Source organism: Temnothorax americanus, unplaced genomic scaffold (genome assembly GCF_048541705.1).
Source record: "Temnothorax americanus isolate GAGA-0224 unplaced genomic scaffold, ASM4854170v1 Scaffold1, whole genome shotgun sequence".
Taxonomy (NCBI): Eukaryota; Metazoa; Arthropoda; class Insecta; order Hymenoptera; family Formicidae; genus Temnothorax; species Temnothorax americanus.
Window position 1 is genome coordinate 9599752 of NW_027509230.1, and position 19337 is coordinate 9619088.

Sequence of the window (19337 nt, forward strand, 5' to 3'; positions counted from 1 at the left end):
AGATTACTTGGAAAAAACATGCAAAAGAACATTTACTTAGAGCACATAATATGTATGAAGAAGAAGAAGAACGAACATGGAGAAACGACACCTACTCACTTTGGCAACATTTCTCAAGAGAAGAAAACTTTTGGGCAAGATGTGAATTTTGTGGCAAACTAAATTTTTGCATATATAAAAGACATCATTTAATGAGCCACTTAAAAAATTGTAATAAAAATGCATTAGATAAAATACGAGAAGACATTGTTCGTAGTTGGCTGTCGCAATATTTCAAATTCACAAACCGTTATGCATATTGCAAGATTTGTAAGTTGCCAAAAGACTATTACCGTGTCAAAATATTAGAAGGAAGAGATGTCTTAGAATCTCACGTGAAACATCATTATGAAGGCGGAATGATAGAACAATCTGTATATAAAACAAATTATGCCGGCCCAAGTTTTTGTCACGATAATACACATCCTCAATCTCTTGGAAATCCCGAAGATCAACAAGGGTAAACATTTCAGATATTAGTATTTTATTTATTGTGAATTATCAATATATTTTCTATCGTGTGTGTGTATATACGTATAAAATAAAAAATATAATATCTAACATTTCAAATATAGAGACCGTACAAATTTCAATCTAATATTTAACGTATATCTTTTATAAAAATTGTAAATATCAAATATGCTGTTATTTATTTATTGTATAATATATTCAGTGATTGATAGATATTCTCATACGCAGGTAACTCTGCAAGTATTACAAAATTTAAATAGAAATTGTGTTTAAACATTCCATTTTAAGAAATGTAAATAACAAGAGTCAATCATCAAGTAACATACTTGACTGCAATATGATCTTGTAATTCTAATTACATTAGTAGTTCCTTATTTTTTAATCTGTGTATACATGCATTGCAGATCCAATGTGCTGGGCAACAGTGGACAGTCCAGCAGTGAACAGTCCATCAGCAGTGGACAACAAGGATCTAAAATCTACAATTCACTTTTTGAATTTGTTAATGATTTACCAGATGACATTCTTATGGAATACCAGGAAAAACAATAGCGTTGACGAAAAGATATTGGAATATATCAATAAATAAATGTTTGACGAGGAATTTTATTTACATGGATGGAGATTCATAAGAAATTACATGTTCGCGGAAATGCCACAACCAACTCGTCTCGATATAAAATGAGATCCCTGCGTCCGTCCCAAAAGGAAGCCGAATCTTTTCCCGCACAAATTAATATTTTCTTTTAATTTAAAAAATTCCACGAGAATAATAAATTTATATAATCATCGACAAAAATAAAAGGATTCAAAAATAAAATTTCATGTTTTTGTTTTATGTGTTGTGTTAGTTGTGTATTTTTGTTTTTCTTTTGTAGGATCTGTGTTTTTCGGTCATATTTTCTAAAACTCATTAGGTCAATCATTTTACCTATAAGCTTAAACAACGATTTTAGAAGATATAAAAATGTCAAAATGGAGCGCGCGTTAACGCTTTTATTCAAAGCTCTGGGTAAAATCACAGGAACGGACGTTCGCACGGCTAAGCATCGATCGTTCTCATATCGATTTTCCAGTGAAAAGGAAAAGAGGACTATATTCGAAAAAAACATTTCGCTTCGCCTCGTTTGCATTGCCGGGAACAATTTTGGGCGCGATCCCGGGCGCTCGGAGCCGATAGGAACTCGAATTAATATAAGACCGCGGCGAATTCCGGGCGACCAAAAAGAAGGTGTCGCCCGTAATTACCAGATAGCCGATAATTAAAGCGCGACGAAAGGCAGGACAGGAGGAAGTGAGGAAGGAGGGAAAGGACCAACGAGAGCGTGGAATTTAAAAGTTAAATTGTGTTTCGCTCATGAATTATGCATTTGCGTCGCGAACTCTCCTGATTCGCGAAAACTTTGATCTTCCGGGTGCATCATATCGGTCACATAACCGTTAACACGCATGCACTTTTAATTGACGGATACTACGGCAATCATTTTTCTATACTTGTTCGAGGCGTTCGTCAGTCGACCGGTCCCCGTTCGCTTCCGAGCGATAAACATGCGCCAATTATCAATGCCATCCGACATTATAGAAACACCTTGAATAGAGCATAAGGACGAAAAGAATCTCGTTGCCGAGTCTTCATTCATCCAAACGTGACAATCAAGAGACACGGTAGTGTCTCGCGCCAAGTACACGCGGAGCGAGACCGACCGTGACTCTTTTACGCGACGCGACGGGTTGCGAGTACCCGAGATGTTGAGATCTCGATAACGAGTGAACGGATCAAGTTCTAAGTAGGCTTGATCGATAGCTTGGGGTCCAATTAGGGGGGGGTTTCTCTCATAATATTCCGCTACGTGCCTTACGAGCGGAGATATTGCGACGCAAAGTCCAAATGTGAAAATTTATTTTTAAGATACTCCTCCTCCTCCTCCTCCTCCTCCTCCTAACGCCGCGATCTATCAGAGAAACGTCACTTTCACTTTTTCGACGCTGGCGGCGCAGGTATCGCCAGTTTCGATATCGCGCGCGTATTTCAAAATTAGGTCGATAAACTTATCGGTCAGGAGGAAGATTTCTATTTAAGTAAAAATTAGGTATATATATAATAAATATTGAGTCAACGGAAAAGTAGGTTCTCTATGCTTGGCAGAAAGTGCCGCTAGGGAATTTTTAAGTCGATTCTTATGAATCAAGCTTGAATTTGATGTCTATGTATCCCAGGTTGCCGATGACAAGGTCCAGATAGTGCGCTTTATAGTTTTCGGTGTCCAGGTGTAATAATACGTTGAATTCGATGTCTAGGTGTCCCAGGTTGCCGATGACGAGGTCCACATAGTGCGCTCCGTAGTTTTTGGTGTCTACGTGTATTAATATCTTGAATTCGATGTCCACGTGTCCCAGGTTGCCGATGACGGGATCCAGATAATGCGCTTCATAGATTTCGGTGTCCAGGTGTAATAATACGTTGAATTCGATGTCTACGTGTCCCAGGTTGCCGATGACGAGATCCAGATAGTGCGCTTCATAGTTTTCGGTGTCCACGTGTATTAATATCTTGAATTCGATGTCCACGTGTTCCAGGTTGCCGATGACGGGATCCAGATAATGCGCTTCATAGTTTTCGGTGTCCAGGTGTAATAATACGTTGAATTCGATGTCTACGTGTCCCAGGTTGCCGATGACGAGGTCCACACAGTGCGCTCCGTAGTTTTTGGTGTCTACGTGTATTAATATCTTGAATTCGATGTCCACGTGTCTCAGGTTGCCGATGACGGGATCCAGATAATGCGCTTCATAGATTTCGGTGTCCAGGTGTAATAATACGTTGAATTCGATGTCTACGTGTCCCAGGTTGCCGATGACGAGGTCCACATAGTGCGCTCCGTAGTTTTTGGTGTCCACGTGTATTAATATCTTGAATTCGATGTCCACGTGTTCCAGGTTGCCGATGACGGGATCCAGATAATGCGCTTCATAGTTTTCGGTGTCCAGGTGTAATAATACGTTGAATTCGATGTCTACGTGTCCCAGGTTGCCGATGACGAGGTCCACATAGTGCGCTCCGTAGTTTTCGGTGTCTACGTGTATTAATACCTTGAATTCGATGTCCACGTGTCCCAGGTTGCCGATGACGAGGTCCACACAGTGCGCTTCGTAGTTTTCGGTGTCCAGGTGTAATAATACGTTGAATGCGATGTCTACGTGTCCCAGGTTGCCGATGACGAGGTCCACACAGTGCGCTCCGTAGTTTTCGGTGTCTACGTGTATTAATATCTTGAATTCGATGTCCACGTGTCCCAGGTTGCCGATGACAAGATCCAGATAGTGCGCTTCATAGTTTTCGGTGTCCAGGTGTAATCGTACGTTGAATTCGATGTCTAGGTGTCCCAGGTTGCCGATGACGAGGTCTACATAGTGCGCTGCGTAGTTTTCGGTGTCTACGTGTATTAATATTTTGAATTCGATGTCCACGTATCCCAGGTTGCCGATGACGGGATCCAGATAGTGCGCTTCATAGTTTCCGGTGTTCAGGTGTAATCGTACGTTGAATTTGATGTCTACGTGTCCCAGGTTGCCGATGACGAGGTCCACATAGTGCGCTTCGTAGTTTTCGGTGTCCAGGTGTAATAATATGTTGAATTCAATGTTTAGGTGTCCCAGGTTGCCGATGACAAGGTCCACATATTGCGCTCCGTAGTTTTCGGTGTCTACGTGTATTAATACCTTGAAATTGATGTCTAGGTGTCCCAGGTTGCTGATGACGAGGTCCACATAATGCGCTTCATAGTTTTTGGTGTCTAGGTGTATTAATAACTTTAAATCTGAATGGGTGCGTTCAGCCGATACTCCGCTAGCCTAGCAATCGTGAGCAGTTGCTCGTTTTTGCTAGTTTCTTCTCTTTTTAATCCAGTAAGTCAAAAAAGAGGAAACGAGCGAAAACGAGCGACTGCTCACGATTGCTAGGCTAGCAAAGTATCGGCTGAACGCACCCAATGTAGGACACGTAGATATCGAATTCGAGGTATTAATACATGTAGACACCGAAAACTACGAAGCGCACTATGTGGACCTCGTCATCGGCAACTTGGAACACGTGGCCATCAAATTCAAGGTATTAATACACCTGGACACTGAAAACTATAGAGCGCGCTATGTGGACCTCGTCATCGGCAACCTGGGACACCTAAACATTGAATTCAAGCTTGATTCATAAAAATTGACTTAAAATTTCCCTAGCGGCAGAATTAAAATTATGTCATGACATAATAAAAATCGCTGAATTAAAATTATGTCTAGACATAATAAAAATTGGACAAAAATTATGTTTAGACATAATAAAAATTGGATGAATTAAAATTATGTCTGACGTAAAAATAATTATCAAAAATATCGATACCTGAAGATATCGGTACATATACAGTTGCGAACAACATTCAGTAAGACACGCAAATAAAAATAAATAAAGGATTTTACAGTTAACGACTTATTAACATTAATCATGCTTTATTGCGATTATGTTTTATGTTGAAATTGAAAAATATATACAAGGTGTACAACTAAAAGGGTTACAGATTATTATTTTTAAAAAACTGAGCAAAATATTAAATTGTTGTTTTCTTTAGAAATAATAGTCCGTAACACTTTTAGCTTCATACCTTGTATTATATACGGTTTATGAAATTATAAGATATATTGTTTATAAGATTAAGTTGCGTAACACTACAAAAAGGCGTGATATCCGTACAAAATTACCTTTTTAAAAAAAGGTAAAATGAGCGCCAAGTACACGCATAATAGTGTATATGTATTATGTTGTTACCCTGTTATGTTGTTACCTCGAAAAAAACAAAGTGGTAGTATTATACCTCCAAATAGCTTTATCCTGTACATACTGTTTATACAATGCGTAATATACTACAAAAAGGTGTGATATCCGCACAAAATTACCTTTTTTAAAAAAAGGTAAAAAAAGGCGCCAAGTACACGTATAGTAGTGTATATGTTGTTACCTAAAAAAAAAAAGAAAGTGGTAGTATTATACCTCGAAAAAACCTAAGTAACAAGTGGTAGATCTTTATATCTCGAAAAATCTCGAAAAAATCTAAGCAGTAGTATCTTTATTTCCGAAAAATTATAACCCAAGTGATACACGTCACAAAATTATGTTACCTTATCAAAAGAAGAGTCGCGTTTCAAGTGATCTATTACAATTACAAAAAAGAAATGATATCTCTTTAAGTTAGAGCGCCAATTACAGAGAGAACATGTATATTGCCTCAAAAAATAATTGTTGCACTACATTGAAAAATCTTTACATTGTGTCAATTAGAAAAGAATGTATAATAACAATTTTATAAGATTAAAAAATTTTATTTAAATTTAACAAGGGAATACAAGATATTTAAATACAAAGTTATTTACATGTGTATTTTTTAATGGCCACAAAGAATTACAGAAGTAACAGTACAAAATAAAAATATTTTATTAAAATACATAAATTTTTCTTGTAAAAAAACTTGGCGCTGCTAGACCTCGAAATTTTAAATAAATAAATAAACTTATTCTATACTTAATTATAAGCCGCATTATCCGCCGTCCGCGTAGTCACGCACACCCATATCACTCACTCCCACATCCACGCTGATAATCATTTAATATTACTCCCATTGTATTCTTCTCTGAATTATTTTTATTTATTGTTGTTTTTATTTATTTAAAAGGTCTAGCAGCGCCAAGTTTTTTTACAAGAAAAATTTATGTATTTTAATAAAATATTTTTATTTTGTACTGTTACTTCTGTAATTCTTTGTGGCCATTAAAAAATACACATGTAAATAACTTTGTATTTAAATATCTTGTATTAACTTGTTAAATTTTTTTATTAACGTGGTTCGCGCGCGGATCGAAAACGAGGAGCTAGTTGGCAGTTATTCAAACTCGCCTTAACGAGAACAAATAGAAGTATTATGTATGAATATACATATATATTAATATACATCTTGCAATTAAGTCTTACTGGTTACTGGGAGCAATCGGAGAGCCCCTCGACAACCAGTCTATATACAATTTACAAGATTAATTTCTGGGAGACTTGTAGCGATTAAATTAACATATACGTATTAAAGCAATGGCTAGTCAGAATATGCCATGTAACGTTCCATTAAATTATATGCAAGTAGATATAAAGGCCGATTTTATGAACAAGATGGTCATCAGTCATGATAAATTTATTGGTATAATACTTAGCCGGCACGTTTAAATTCAATAAAATAGTTTTTGTATATGGTGATTAAATAAAATTAAATAAAGTTCTGAAAGCTCTTAACTCTTAAAAAAATAGTAGTTTTGTGGTATAATTTCGTGAATTATATTAACAGATATTTTGACAGTTGATAAATGATTTAATCAAATATTGAAATAATAATAATAAATTAGCTATTCGTGCAAAATTAACAATTCTGAACAACATAAGCCGCTTGGAGCACTCGAATTATATTATTGAAATAGATTCCACGATGCTAATGGATATTGTATCAGAATCCATTAAAAAGAAGTTAATATCTTCTTTGTTAAAGCTTAAATATGCAATTGACATTATGTGACATAAAATGTAACAGTTTCTATTAATTGTAATTTGTGTTTAGACTGTTTAGTTGATTTCTTGATCCGCGCATAGAGACTCTTGAAACTCGCGTGTCTCTTTTTTAAGTTCTGCTTCGTTGTGGTAAATTTAAGAAAAATTTTACCTCGATAAATATTAACTATTATAGTTATTGTAGTAGAACATTTTATGCTGCAACTTTTCAAACTATAAGTTTTAACTTTTAAATTTAATCAAGTCTCAAATGAAGTTCTTTTAGATAGAGTTTCTTTCTAAATGAATAAATGCAGCGAAATCGTTTTAACTATCAATATCAACAGCTTTATTAATAATATTCATACTCAAGAGACCGTATAAAATTTCTGGGTCATGTTCAGAGTACGCGAAGGATATCTCTCGGCGCTTGGCTCATAAATTGATATTAATAGTTATTAACGTTGCGTGAGTCAATTAATACTTTACAATTTGTATTGCCAGTTCATCGTGTCGTTTAGTCGTCCGTTACAATTTAATTACGTTATACACTTGACGTTTACGACGGTATCCGATAAAAGTTTTTAATTAGCGTGCCTCCTGCGTGCTTCCATCCGAATCAAGATTATCAATTATCCATCGTCATGGTTTCATTACGACCTGACGGAAAGTTTTCCCGCGAGTATGGCCGATAATCAGCCATGTATAAAAAGAACAATCGAATAAATCAATGAACGAAGATTCAGCGTCATCGTTATATTATTCTGTTATACCGATGTACGCAAGTTAGTTGCTTTGTAGTTATGCGATCAGAGTTCTGCTACGTATCGACGTAGACAATGCGTAGATGTATCGTGAATTCCATCCGATTGGTATGCGTGCGCGTTGCGCTCCGTTCGAGAATCAAACTGATGCGACGAAATCGTACCTTATTTGAGATTATTTTGTACATCGACGTTATATAGAAATAGATAGATAGGGCGTTTATCTCGGCGTTTATTAATATTCCAGATTTCTAGAATAAGTCCTCTAAGAATAAATAAATAAATAAATAAGCAAAGAAAAACAACAGAAAGAAAAAGAGAGAAAGCAGTTTTCATAGAAATTTAGAAGTACAAAAAAATCTATATTAATATTAATAAAATAATTAACAATAATCCAAGCAATAATCTTTTTCTAATTCAAAATGTGTGTCATACAGGTTTCATAATCAAACAAATTCCGTGCAAATTGAATAATTCAGAATAATTTTGACCAGAATTTCCATCGAAAAATTTTGTAAAGAATATTTTTAAGTAATCTATAATGTTTCAATAAAATAATATATTTTTAAATGTAAAATACTTTTTATATATTTCCTTAAATATATATGCATTAATCTTGCACAAAATCAAGATCAAAGTTAAAGCATGTCGATAACCATTTTTGTGGAAAAAAGATTCCGGAAATACGATATATCCCTTCCTCTCTCTCTCGGAGATGATGCCGCCGCGGAGTTCATTTTCGCACGGCGTTCTCGCGCGCAATTGTGGAATATTCAGCCGCGCTCGAGTATCGGGGCCTCTCACGCGAACGGGATGCAAATCGTAAAACCGCTTATGAGACCGAGGGTGTGATGCCGCGAAAGAGAAGAAAACGAGGTGCGACGGAGATAGCAGGGGAAACGCGGGATCGCGCGGGGATTCCGCCCACGAAAGGATGCATTAAATCTTGACAAGCGCGCGCGCGAGAATCGTGAAAGCGCGATTTATGCGCCTCTCTGATCCACCGCCGATCGATCGCCCGCACCTGGGCACCTGAGAGCGATGAATCGAATACGATTATCGATGCATCGCGAATACACCCGTCGCCGTCGCGGTGTCGCCCGCGATAATAAATTCTCGACCCTTCCCGGATTAGGAGCAGCGCGAAGAAGACGAGATTCTCCTTGCCCGGCGATGCTTATAAACGGTTTCTCCGGCGGAGAGGAACTCGCTGCAGAACGAAGCTCTTTTCGCTCGAGGACGTATACACGAGCCGGCACTTCGTAAGGTTTGCATTAAACTCGAGGAGCGAATTCTTTGATGAAGTCGGTCGACGGATTTTCCCCGCTGAATGATCGTGCCTTTTCGCGCGATTCCTGAGTTTTCGACATTAAATATATAGCGTCTTTATATTCTTTCATTATCGAACTTCTTTCCCGTAAGACTACGCGCACCCTGCTAGTACTAGAGAAAATTAATTTGCTCAATATTAAATATCTTATATGTCTAATTGAAAGCCAAAAGAATAAAGCTTACAGAGATTTTTGGGAGAATGAATAGTGGATAATAAGATTTTCATTTTAATATTAGAGGGGTTCAGTTCACGGAAAAGCTCATTTCCAATCACTTGTAACTAGAAAGTTATCAGCCTGCCGATATTCGATTTGAAATGAAGTCGAGATTCCCCTCAAGGAAAACTCGTATATCTGTATACCTACTATATATAGCGACGTTCTTTTGTAAAAACGAGATGTTATTAGATGAAGGGTCTCCACGTTTCTCAATAATACTGGGGGATGCAACTTCCATGAGATATAGTTATATTACGTGCTTTATCAAACACAAAAATCGACACATGCGCGACACAAAGTTGAATCCCCCTCCCCCTCCCCCCGATTAAATAAACGTCTCGGAAATTGGAGCTATTTCCGATATCGAAAAAGACGTGAGCTCGAGATTTCGGTGGCATTAGACGCGACATGAGCGTTGATTGGCTGGGAACGTATCTGAGGATCGCCTTTACTACAAAGGCAGCTCGTTTCCGAACGTCTTTTCTCGGTGCTCGCCAATAAACGGTCCGGTTGCTTCCTCCAGGGCGCAAAGTCGTTCCGACAAATGGGACCTCTCATAGAGAAAATTGCAATGGCAATCGTAAAGCAATACAAGAGAAAAATTGAGCCTCGTAACGCTCTGTCGTCACTGCCTCTCTTGTAAAACTCTTGTTAAGGCCAAATACACCGTCTCACGGTCATCATATACTTATGTTCGGCTATGCCATCATAGCGATATCGAAGCCAAGAGAGAGAAGAAAGAAGGGAGAAAAAAGCATATCTTCCATTTATAAAATTTAATTATAAAAATTTAAAGCTATTTGTGAGAGAGAATTGCAAGATATATATGGTAACAGATAATATTTTTCAAGTTTTATATTTAGTACAATGACACAGAAAAATCAGTCTAACCTTTTTTTATTTATTATAATTGAAAGATCAATATTTTAAACAGGTGACAAATCTATATAATCGTTTAATATTTTCTTTTACATTTTTTACAGATGTAAGCAAATTACTTGAGCTTTCCTTACAAGCAAATGTTCATTAAAAGATATAAAAGAATTCTCGTTTAAGTTTCTTTTGTGTTGCACAAGGGCTAATTCTCTGAAGTAACTTTCGATAGCATTTGATATATTATATATGGACTTTGTTACCTGATGTCTCTCTCGATCTATCATAATATTGCGGCGCAGCAGAGGGGGGGAGGCGAGGGATATAAATCAAAGTTTTCGCATTCGCTCGCCGCTATACAAGAAAACTTTAAGTTTTCGCGCTTAATTTAAGTTTGCATATTACTCCCAGCAACAAAATATCAATTAATTCTTGCGAAACTCGTAGCCCGTCCGCAAACATCATCTCTCTTATCTGTCCATCGAGATGTATCATAAATCACGAATTTCGTATCTACGCGCATCTAGCTTCTGTGTGTACCTAATATATTAAAAATAAATTCCCTCTCCCCCTCTCTCTCTCTCTCTCTCTCTCTCTCTCTCTTACTCTGTCTCTGACAATTACTCGCTACCCGTCTACTCTACGAAAAATCACGTATAGCAAAGTTCCTCGTGTACCAATTAATCTTCGCTCAACGATCAACAATTTCTCTTTGCTCTAAAATTGTTGCATAAACACGCAACAATTTTAACGCTTCATCGATATAACCGCCGTTTCTTTTCATTATAGTAATTCTGAGATCGTTAATCATGCAGTATTTTTTTAAATTTAGTAATTCTAAAATCCGTGCATAATTATGCACGTTATTTTGCAATTTACGCAGTTTCGCTTTTCCGCGCGCTCGAGCTCGAGCGAAAAAAATGATCTCTCGCGCGTTAAAAATTCCGAGTGCCGCCCCTTGAAGTAGCTTTTCGATCTGTATACAGCTGGGTTCAGGGGCCAATCCCGGATTTATTTCCGCAAAAAGCAAAAGATTGGTATTCATATCAGAGAATACACTTCGAAGGTAAGCGGCTTTCTGTGTAAGTATAAGAATGGAGTATAAGGTACTCACGTTAGCGGTGTCGTCGAGTTTCCGCTTCCACGCATCGCTACGTTCGATTAAAGCGTTCCACTGCTCGGAAAGTTTATTCACTTCGCGGCGAATGCTCCGCGTCAATTCGCGCGCCTGCTCCTCGGCGCTTCGGTATCCCCTGGAATCACCGTCCAATTCTCTGCCTGCTATAGAAAAGACAAATAGAAAATAAACCGTTAAACGTTTTTCCCCAGAACAAACCTGCAAAGCTCTAGTATTTATTCCGCTTTCAGACTTTCGTTATTTTACAAGTGTATATTGTTTCAAATGGATGAAATATCAAATTTCTGAGTTTCAAAATATTGAAAAAATACGATCGCGCGTACATTCCTATGCGGCAAAATTCTTCTTTGTGGCCACGGCCCTAACATAATATTAGAGGAGACCGGGGCTCGTTGGCACAAGAGGCAAGTTGGCAATGCGTTCCGTTTATGTATTTATAGCGAAAAAAACAATGGAAAAATTATCACAAAATATTTCTTATATGACATAGGTACTTTTCACAAAGTTTTATTTTAATCAAACAAGTATTACAATAGAAAAAGAAAAAAGCCTGATTCAAGAGGTGACAAGTAAATTTTCGAGCGTTTCAAAATATCGTATTAATGTTCTTCAGCTTGAGAAGTAAATCAAAGTGACGTATCATTAGTTAAAAGAAAAGTTTCTGTTACTATACGACATGTTATTTTGACTATAACAATAGTAATTTATTGTAATAAAACGACTGAAATAAAACGTATGTAGGGATGGGGTATGTTGGCTCATATCGAGACACGCTTAGCTTGACTTGTCGTTGCCGTGCGCGTGAGACCTGTTTGAGCACGTGATTTACTATCTACAATGCTGATAAAAGCTAAATATATATTTATATTAATATTTTTATGATGAAGAAAGCTACATCTAAAATAGTTCACAATTATTTTTCTGCAACAACGTTTTGATATTCGATCATTACAAAATAACTTTAAAAGATACAATCTTTATCAAGAAGTACGTATGTGTTACCCGTTTTGTGTTTCTATTATGTATTCATTAATTTAACGTAGATTTTTGTCGCATAGCCAACTTACCCTACTATCGGGGAAAGTTGGCCACAATGCAGCATGTTCATATTTCATTTATTATAAAGAAACTATACGGTATACAGGAGCGTTCCTAGCATGAAAATGTAAAGAAAGGTTCTCTCTATCATATTAGTACTGTTTAATCATGATAATTAGTTGTATAAAAACTCAAATGCCGAAATTGTAAAAACGGTGCTAACGAGCCCCGGTTTCCCCTACTCTGCATCAAAGTCGTCAAGTAACAAATAGACCAAAGATCACATTTTTCCTACTTGATGATCTTACGGTCTGTTAAAATACGAGCGTGTTATATTCGTCGAAGAAACGAAGAGATCGAGTCGAGCGAATCGATCAAAAATACACGTGCCTCTTTTCTGATTTCTCAACACTGTCGATCGATAAATTCGCGGCGCGATGATTAAATGCTGATGCGCAGAATGAATCGCGGCGAAGACCAGCTGGGGAATATCGCGAACATAAATCAACATAACACACGCGGTAGATAGGGAGCCAGCGAGAGAGCATATATGTATAGATACGGCGTCACCGTTATCAATGCTAAACATGCACATAAAAACTGTCCATCGCATGATACGATGCGTGATTCATAGGACAATTAATTCCCGGGATAGGCTTGGGATAACTCGAGCTCGCGAGCTGATCGCGCCGTTTCTACTCTTCGTTACGCGTGAAGTTCCGGATTGGCGTAGAACAAAAAAACACATAAAAGGGTTCCTTGTGAATCTCGTTGGATGCCAGTAATCCACGCGCTACCTCGGCATTTTTACGGGTTTCCAGCGAGATACGCGCAGTAAATCACGCGATAAAGGCGCGTCGATGATATTAAAAGATGGGTAAAGCGATTTGGTCATAACGGGACGTCAGGCGCGGCCGCGATTATCTTTCGCGTCACGATGGCATTTGATCGGTCAATCTAGGAAACGGTTTAATATGGATGACAAGCCGCGGAAAAGCGCGGTGCATGTCTGCCGCGTGCGGAAAATGAGAGCAGTTTGTTGCGATAACTATACGCGCGCATATGTCGCATTACGCTTACGCAGACACGCGCGTGTCATTTCTGCGCGCACGACACGTTTGTAATAATTGATATAGTTATATTATTTCGATGACACAAATAAAAACTGCAGGTAAAAAGTTGCTTCACAATCCTCTTACAAACTCTTTTTGTCGCGAATATTCCATCTGTCGAAAGGAACGTTATAAATTAAATTAATTCGTTTGGCAACTTTATCGTTTTCCGCGTATCATCGATATATGTATATTTCAAAATAGATTTTAATTCAAGAAAAATTAACCACGGTAGAGAAATTTACGTTGCGCCTTTTAAGTTTTTCAATTTTTTTATAAATGCGATTTTCAGAGTTTTAGATAATAAAATTTATCGGGAACGCCCGTGATCGTTTTTCCTGGTTATAGATAACTCGGTGCTCGCTATCGAGCCGTCATCCAAAAGGCGGCAAAACTCGCGGTACCAAAGAAATCGGAGGGATAGAGAAGCTTTTTATTTCGTATCTCCGAACGATTTGAGCTACTCCCGATAAGAGAAATGCGCGCGCGATCTACGCGTTTTCTTTCTACGCCATCGGATCCACCGATCTCCCTCGCCGAGATCGACAGGCCGAATGAAACCGTCACGTCGGATTGGTGATGCAGCTTCTCTCCGATGCAAGAGGGGTGGCGGTGTCGAAAAGCTGGAACGACCGCGGTAGACAACAAGGCGAACCGAACGAAAAAGAACGTCTCCGAAAGTAGTCTGTTGAACGAATTGAATTAGGCGACCGTGCTCTTCGTCTCTCTCAAGCCATCTATTCAACAGTTGACGCTCTACTTTCCGGGCACGTACGCCACTAGTTTATCTAACTCTCACTCGCTGACTTATTCCCGCCCTCGTCTCCATCCACATCCCCGGAATGTCTCGCTAATTCTTTCCTTCATCGCCGCGGCATTTAGATTTTTCAAGAAGTGGGAAATGGATGACTACACGAAAATAACGGCGAGATTCTCCAGAGAAGCGGAGCGTCGTTGCTTCTATCGAGCCATATGAATAAAATATATAAAAACGATCTGTACGAAATGCAAAACTTTCATTCTATTTCGCGTATTAGCAAACTGTATTGTAATACGTAGTAACAGTAACGTTCGAAAGTTTTTGACTCAACGATATAAAAATGAGATGAAAAAATATAAATCAATCATTTTTATTTTTTAATATATAGTCACTTTTTATTTCAATACTTTTTATTTTTTTATATCCTTGGGCTGGAAACTTTCGCCCCTACGTAGCTCACAATATCAATTGACTTATTTTATAATTTATCTATATCATTATTTAAATATATATCACTGAATAGTGAGTATAACATAATACAAACAATAATGTCAATTTATTTAGTTTTAAAAATTATTTTCTGACAGTTTAATATCTTCATGAAAAAAATATATACGTCATTCAAAACAGTTACGAGATTATTTTTCTTTAAAAGTCTATAATGATATATAAAGATATTTGATGTCTTGAAAATTCCTTTTAACGTCCAAGTTTTATTTTTAGCACACAAAAGCTTTCTCAATCATCAGAATTCGATCATTAAAAATAGTCGACATTAAAAAAAGACAAAACGGTTCTCGGTCAACTATTTCTATCTGACCAATCAATCAGAAAGAAATTATTGACGCGCGCGTTCTAGTAAGACGTATAATCAAATCGTTTTCAATTCGTGGACGTAACTACAGAGATGTATAAGTGTAAAAATAGGCAATCCGGAAAAGGAGATCTATCAAAAATCTAATTTTTCAGACAAAAAGGATTTGATAGAAGAAACACATCGGAAAGATTTTTCATCAAAAACGCGTTCATTTATTTATAAATTATTATAAAAATAACGACCTAAATATTTTATTTTATTGTGAGACGTTTCGAGATATAAAATAGTAAATTCGACCTCCGAAGCTAACCGCGGGAATAAAAGACAGTTGGTCGATGAGCTTCGCGCGAGGGTCCGAAATTCCGGCTATATATGCTCCGATCGGGGGTCGCGAAACCCTCGTTCGCGGATAATCTATCCCGACGAGTTCAACGTTCAACGTCGATGTTGTATAATCCGGCCTTACGGCGTGCGCGATGTTATTCTGCCAGAAATTTATCGACGTCGCGGCGTCGACCGGCCTGGTTACACTCGATGCCGCGCACGTTTCGCGAAACGTGACTATACCTACGGAATGAGTGAAATCGCGCGCGGCCGTCGTCGGAGTTGCCCGCTCGCAGGAGCCGTTCCACGTTATTGGGATCGAATCCGTTCTACGCAGAGCGAAGCTATATCGTTATGGTTATTCCGGATATCTTACGTCGGATATTACACGCGGCACGGTGAATGACAATGACTGCAGCCGAAAGCCGCGGTACCATCATATATATATAGGCTATGCACGAATGAATAATGTTGGTGTATCGCTTCATACATATAAGATTCGTTCTGAATGTTTTACATTAATTATTTTCAAATTTGTATCTAGCCTAATTTTTATATACTTCAACAAAATCGTTCTCTGAATATGTGAAGCGATATACACCAACTCGTTCGCGATTTAGACGACGAGGAAGTGATTGACTTGTTATGTTAATATCATAGATATAGAGGTACCTATAATATGAATTTACAATATTGAAAACAATATAATAAAGTGTGTGATAAAAAGTATAATTTTTATAAAACACGCTGACACGATATATTTTATGATCGTATAGACGTGTGAACAAAGTACGAAATGTTACCTATTGCAGATATGATTGAGTATACCTATTTGTTAATAAATTTAGAAAATATTGCTGTATAAATTTATGTGCATTTTCTGTTTGATATTTAATCTTATTTAATTCATTTTCAATTCTTCCTAAAATATTCTGGAAATTAGATAATTTATATACACATTTAAAAATAGTTTATGATTGTAAATATAGATTATTGATTCTGATAGTATATTAATCTCACAATATTGATATAACATCACATTGAATACAGACCGTTATAAACACGATGATGGCATTGACAAACGAATTTGCGCGAATACGGTTCGAATAATTAGATCACGTTTTGACGGAGACTAATGAACTTACCGTCAAAACTTGCTTATCACCAGTTGTTACTGTTTGTTTGCTTTGGCTATTTCGATATTTTGCGTCAATCGCGCGTTATTCCGATAAACGATAATATCGTTCATTGACGTAGATGTATGTTCATTCAAAATGTATCGAATAATATTCTAATGAAGATTAACGAAGGATTCGCATATCATTAATTGCATACGCAAATACCAATAATCTCCTCGTTATTTTATCGTTATTTCTCGTTATCGAAAAATACACAGGATCGCAATAGAAACATCGTACGAATGTTTTCACTGATTCCATAAACATTCGGTTATTAGTGATCGATTGAAACATAAAAGAAATTGGAAACTTTACTCTTATTTGAAAGTCGAGTTTGTTAGTAGCAACCGCGTTCAAAATGTGCTATTGCGCAATAAATATTTCTTATTGGCTATTGGATTTATAAAGCAAGAGAGAGAAAAAGAGAAAGAGAGAGAAACGATGACATAAGATCAGGTCGTGCTTCCTCCGGGAATTCAGTAAATTTCACCTACAAGTTTCCGGTTCCCCCTCAGGGACATCTCTCCTAAAGCTCCCTATCCATCGGTACCGATGTACTGCGAATACTGCGATACTTCTAATTCAATTGAAAACCCCACGTGACTCACGACGGAGTTACGTTTATCTAGCTGAAGTAAACTTTTTTCTAGCCGATACAGCGCACAAATAATCGCGCAGTCAGAAAAAAATTAAATAAACGCATTGTAAATATATTTATTAATACAATTGAGGATTTTCAAACAATAAATGAAACAGATCTTATATATGATTCTCAATTAAGTAGACATCACAATTCATGTCATTTTCGGTCGAGCTGGATCTTGATAACCTAATAATAATAATACTTTTGTATGAATTCTGCATATCTTTTCCAACTCAGCAAATTGCGCATCGATTATTTGTTTGTCTTGAAACGCAGTTCTTCGTTAGAACAGTGAATCCACATACTTTAAACCGATTAATCGATTCAACTTTTGACGCTAATAAGTATCCTTTTTAAATTATTGTAAAGAATTTATTGCGAAAACTGTCACTCCAGCCAGGGTTCGCACCTGGGCCTTTCTTCAAACCGTGACGGGCATCTTTACCAATTTGATCACTGAACCATGTGCTGATACTTATCGCAATAACTGATAAATATTAAGGGAAACACCTTTTGTTTTGGAAGACCGTAAATAAACAATAATAATTGATTTTTCAACCGATGAAAAGCACAGAAACAGGCAAAGAAACCAAGATTATTTTTCATCAAATCTATATTACTTCATGTAATGTAGATTACACGTGTAAGATTTAATTCGCGATATCCGAAAACGTATATAAAATTATTGGAAATGAAATCTCCGCGCACATTAAATTGAGAATAAATCAAAGAAATCGAATTCACCTCGATGTATTATTTAGTGTTTTCTTTCACCCTTTCTGTTCTTCCTCAATCAGAGACGATGTAATATGAATAAAACATCTCGTCTAAATTTTACAACTTTTGGAGTTGCTGATACAGAACGAAAACTGGAAAGTGTACACTTGTGATTAATTTTGAAACTCTTCACATCGATTCTCGATAGAGTTGCATCAGTTGCATTAACACCAGAAGTTTTATTTCAGAATCGAATATTTGAAATTATATTACGATGCAATATGATATCACATAAAGAGAGAATTGTTTGCAATAGTTACATAAAAAACGCCTGTATAACGTACATGCATTGTACGTACATTGTATACATTGTATAAAAGATTATCTCTCGATATAAATAACAAAAAGAAAAGTGTAAATGGAAAATTAAAGCTAAAATTTTTAATACATGTACATTTTCAACGAAATATAGGATTTTTCTCACGTAACTTTATACATAGTTGAAAATAATTAATGATCATAATATTAAATCTCCAGATCTCACACACACATTGGAGTTTATTAATTTTTTAGTTACGTTTCAATACTAAAATATAAATTTTAATTGATAGGAATTTTTGGGTTTCGCGTAGTGATGGGATTAAGTATCTTACAAGCAGGTTCGAATTTGTTAGCGTAGTTTCAAACTCTGATTATTTCGAAAAATAAGAACAATATTTCAAGTATACTCGAACCTAGACGAAATATAGTTCGAACCCTGTATGAGTATCTCGAAAAATAAGAATGTTACTTCGAAGTAGACATACACACAAATATCTTTTCATTAAGTAGTAAAGATTCGATTCGTTACGACAAACTACTTATAAGTACATTTCAAATCCTGCAGGCCACTCATTCTAAAAATTTGAAACTAACTAATCAGAATTTGATTACTTTGCAAGTATAATATATGAAACATTATTTCTTATGAATATTCGAATCCAAGAAAATAAAACTTGATTATTAGATTTGATTCGGATTTTTAAGTACGTATTGAACTTGATCTTATCTCTAGTTCCGCACTTATTAGTTCTGTATGTATTTTTGTATTTTTATGCATTCCTCTAATACGCGTTCATATATTTTCATACAGTAGATCAAAAAAGTATTTGCACACCCAGTTTTCTTACAATAACTTTATTACAAAATACTTTTTTTGATCCACTGTACATTCTGCATTCTGTATATTCGCTCACTACGTGAACGTGTCTTTGTTATTTCGTCAGTCGCTTACCAGAGCTGCAAATGGGCAAAGAAAGATTGAAAGCCTAAGAAGAAAAGAAAGTTGAGACAAATATATGAG

The 19337-nt window shown here is 36.6% G+C and overlaps 1 protein-coding gene across 6 annotated transcripts in view; it reads right to left on the reverse strand.

The window, feature by feature from the left end:
- The window catches only part of LOC143904254 (dystrophin, isoforms A/C/F/G/H), a 483734-nt gene that overhangs the window by 65161 nt on the left and 399236 nt on the right, over positions 1-19337 (reverse strand). For all 6 annotated transcript variants that reach the window (XM_077418912.1, XM_077419080.1, XM_077418996.1 and 3 more), the window contains one exon: positions 11383-11549. In XM_077418912.1, the coding sequence (XP_077275038.1) occupies positions 11383-11549 (167 nt within the window). The remainder of the gene's footprint in view (positions 1-11382; positions 11550-19337) is intronic.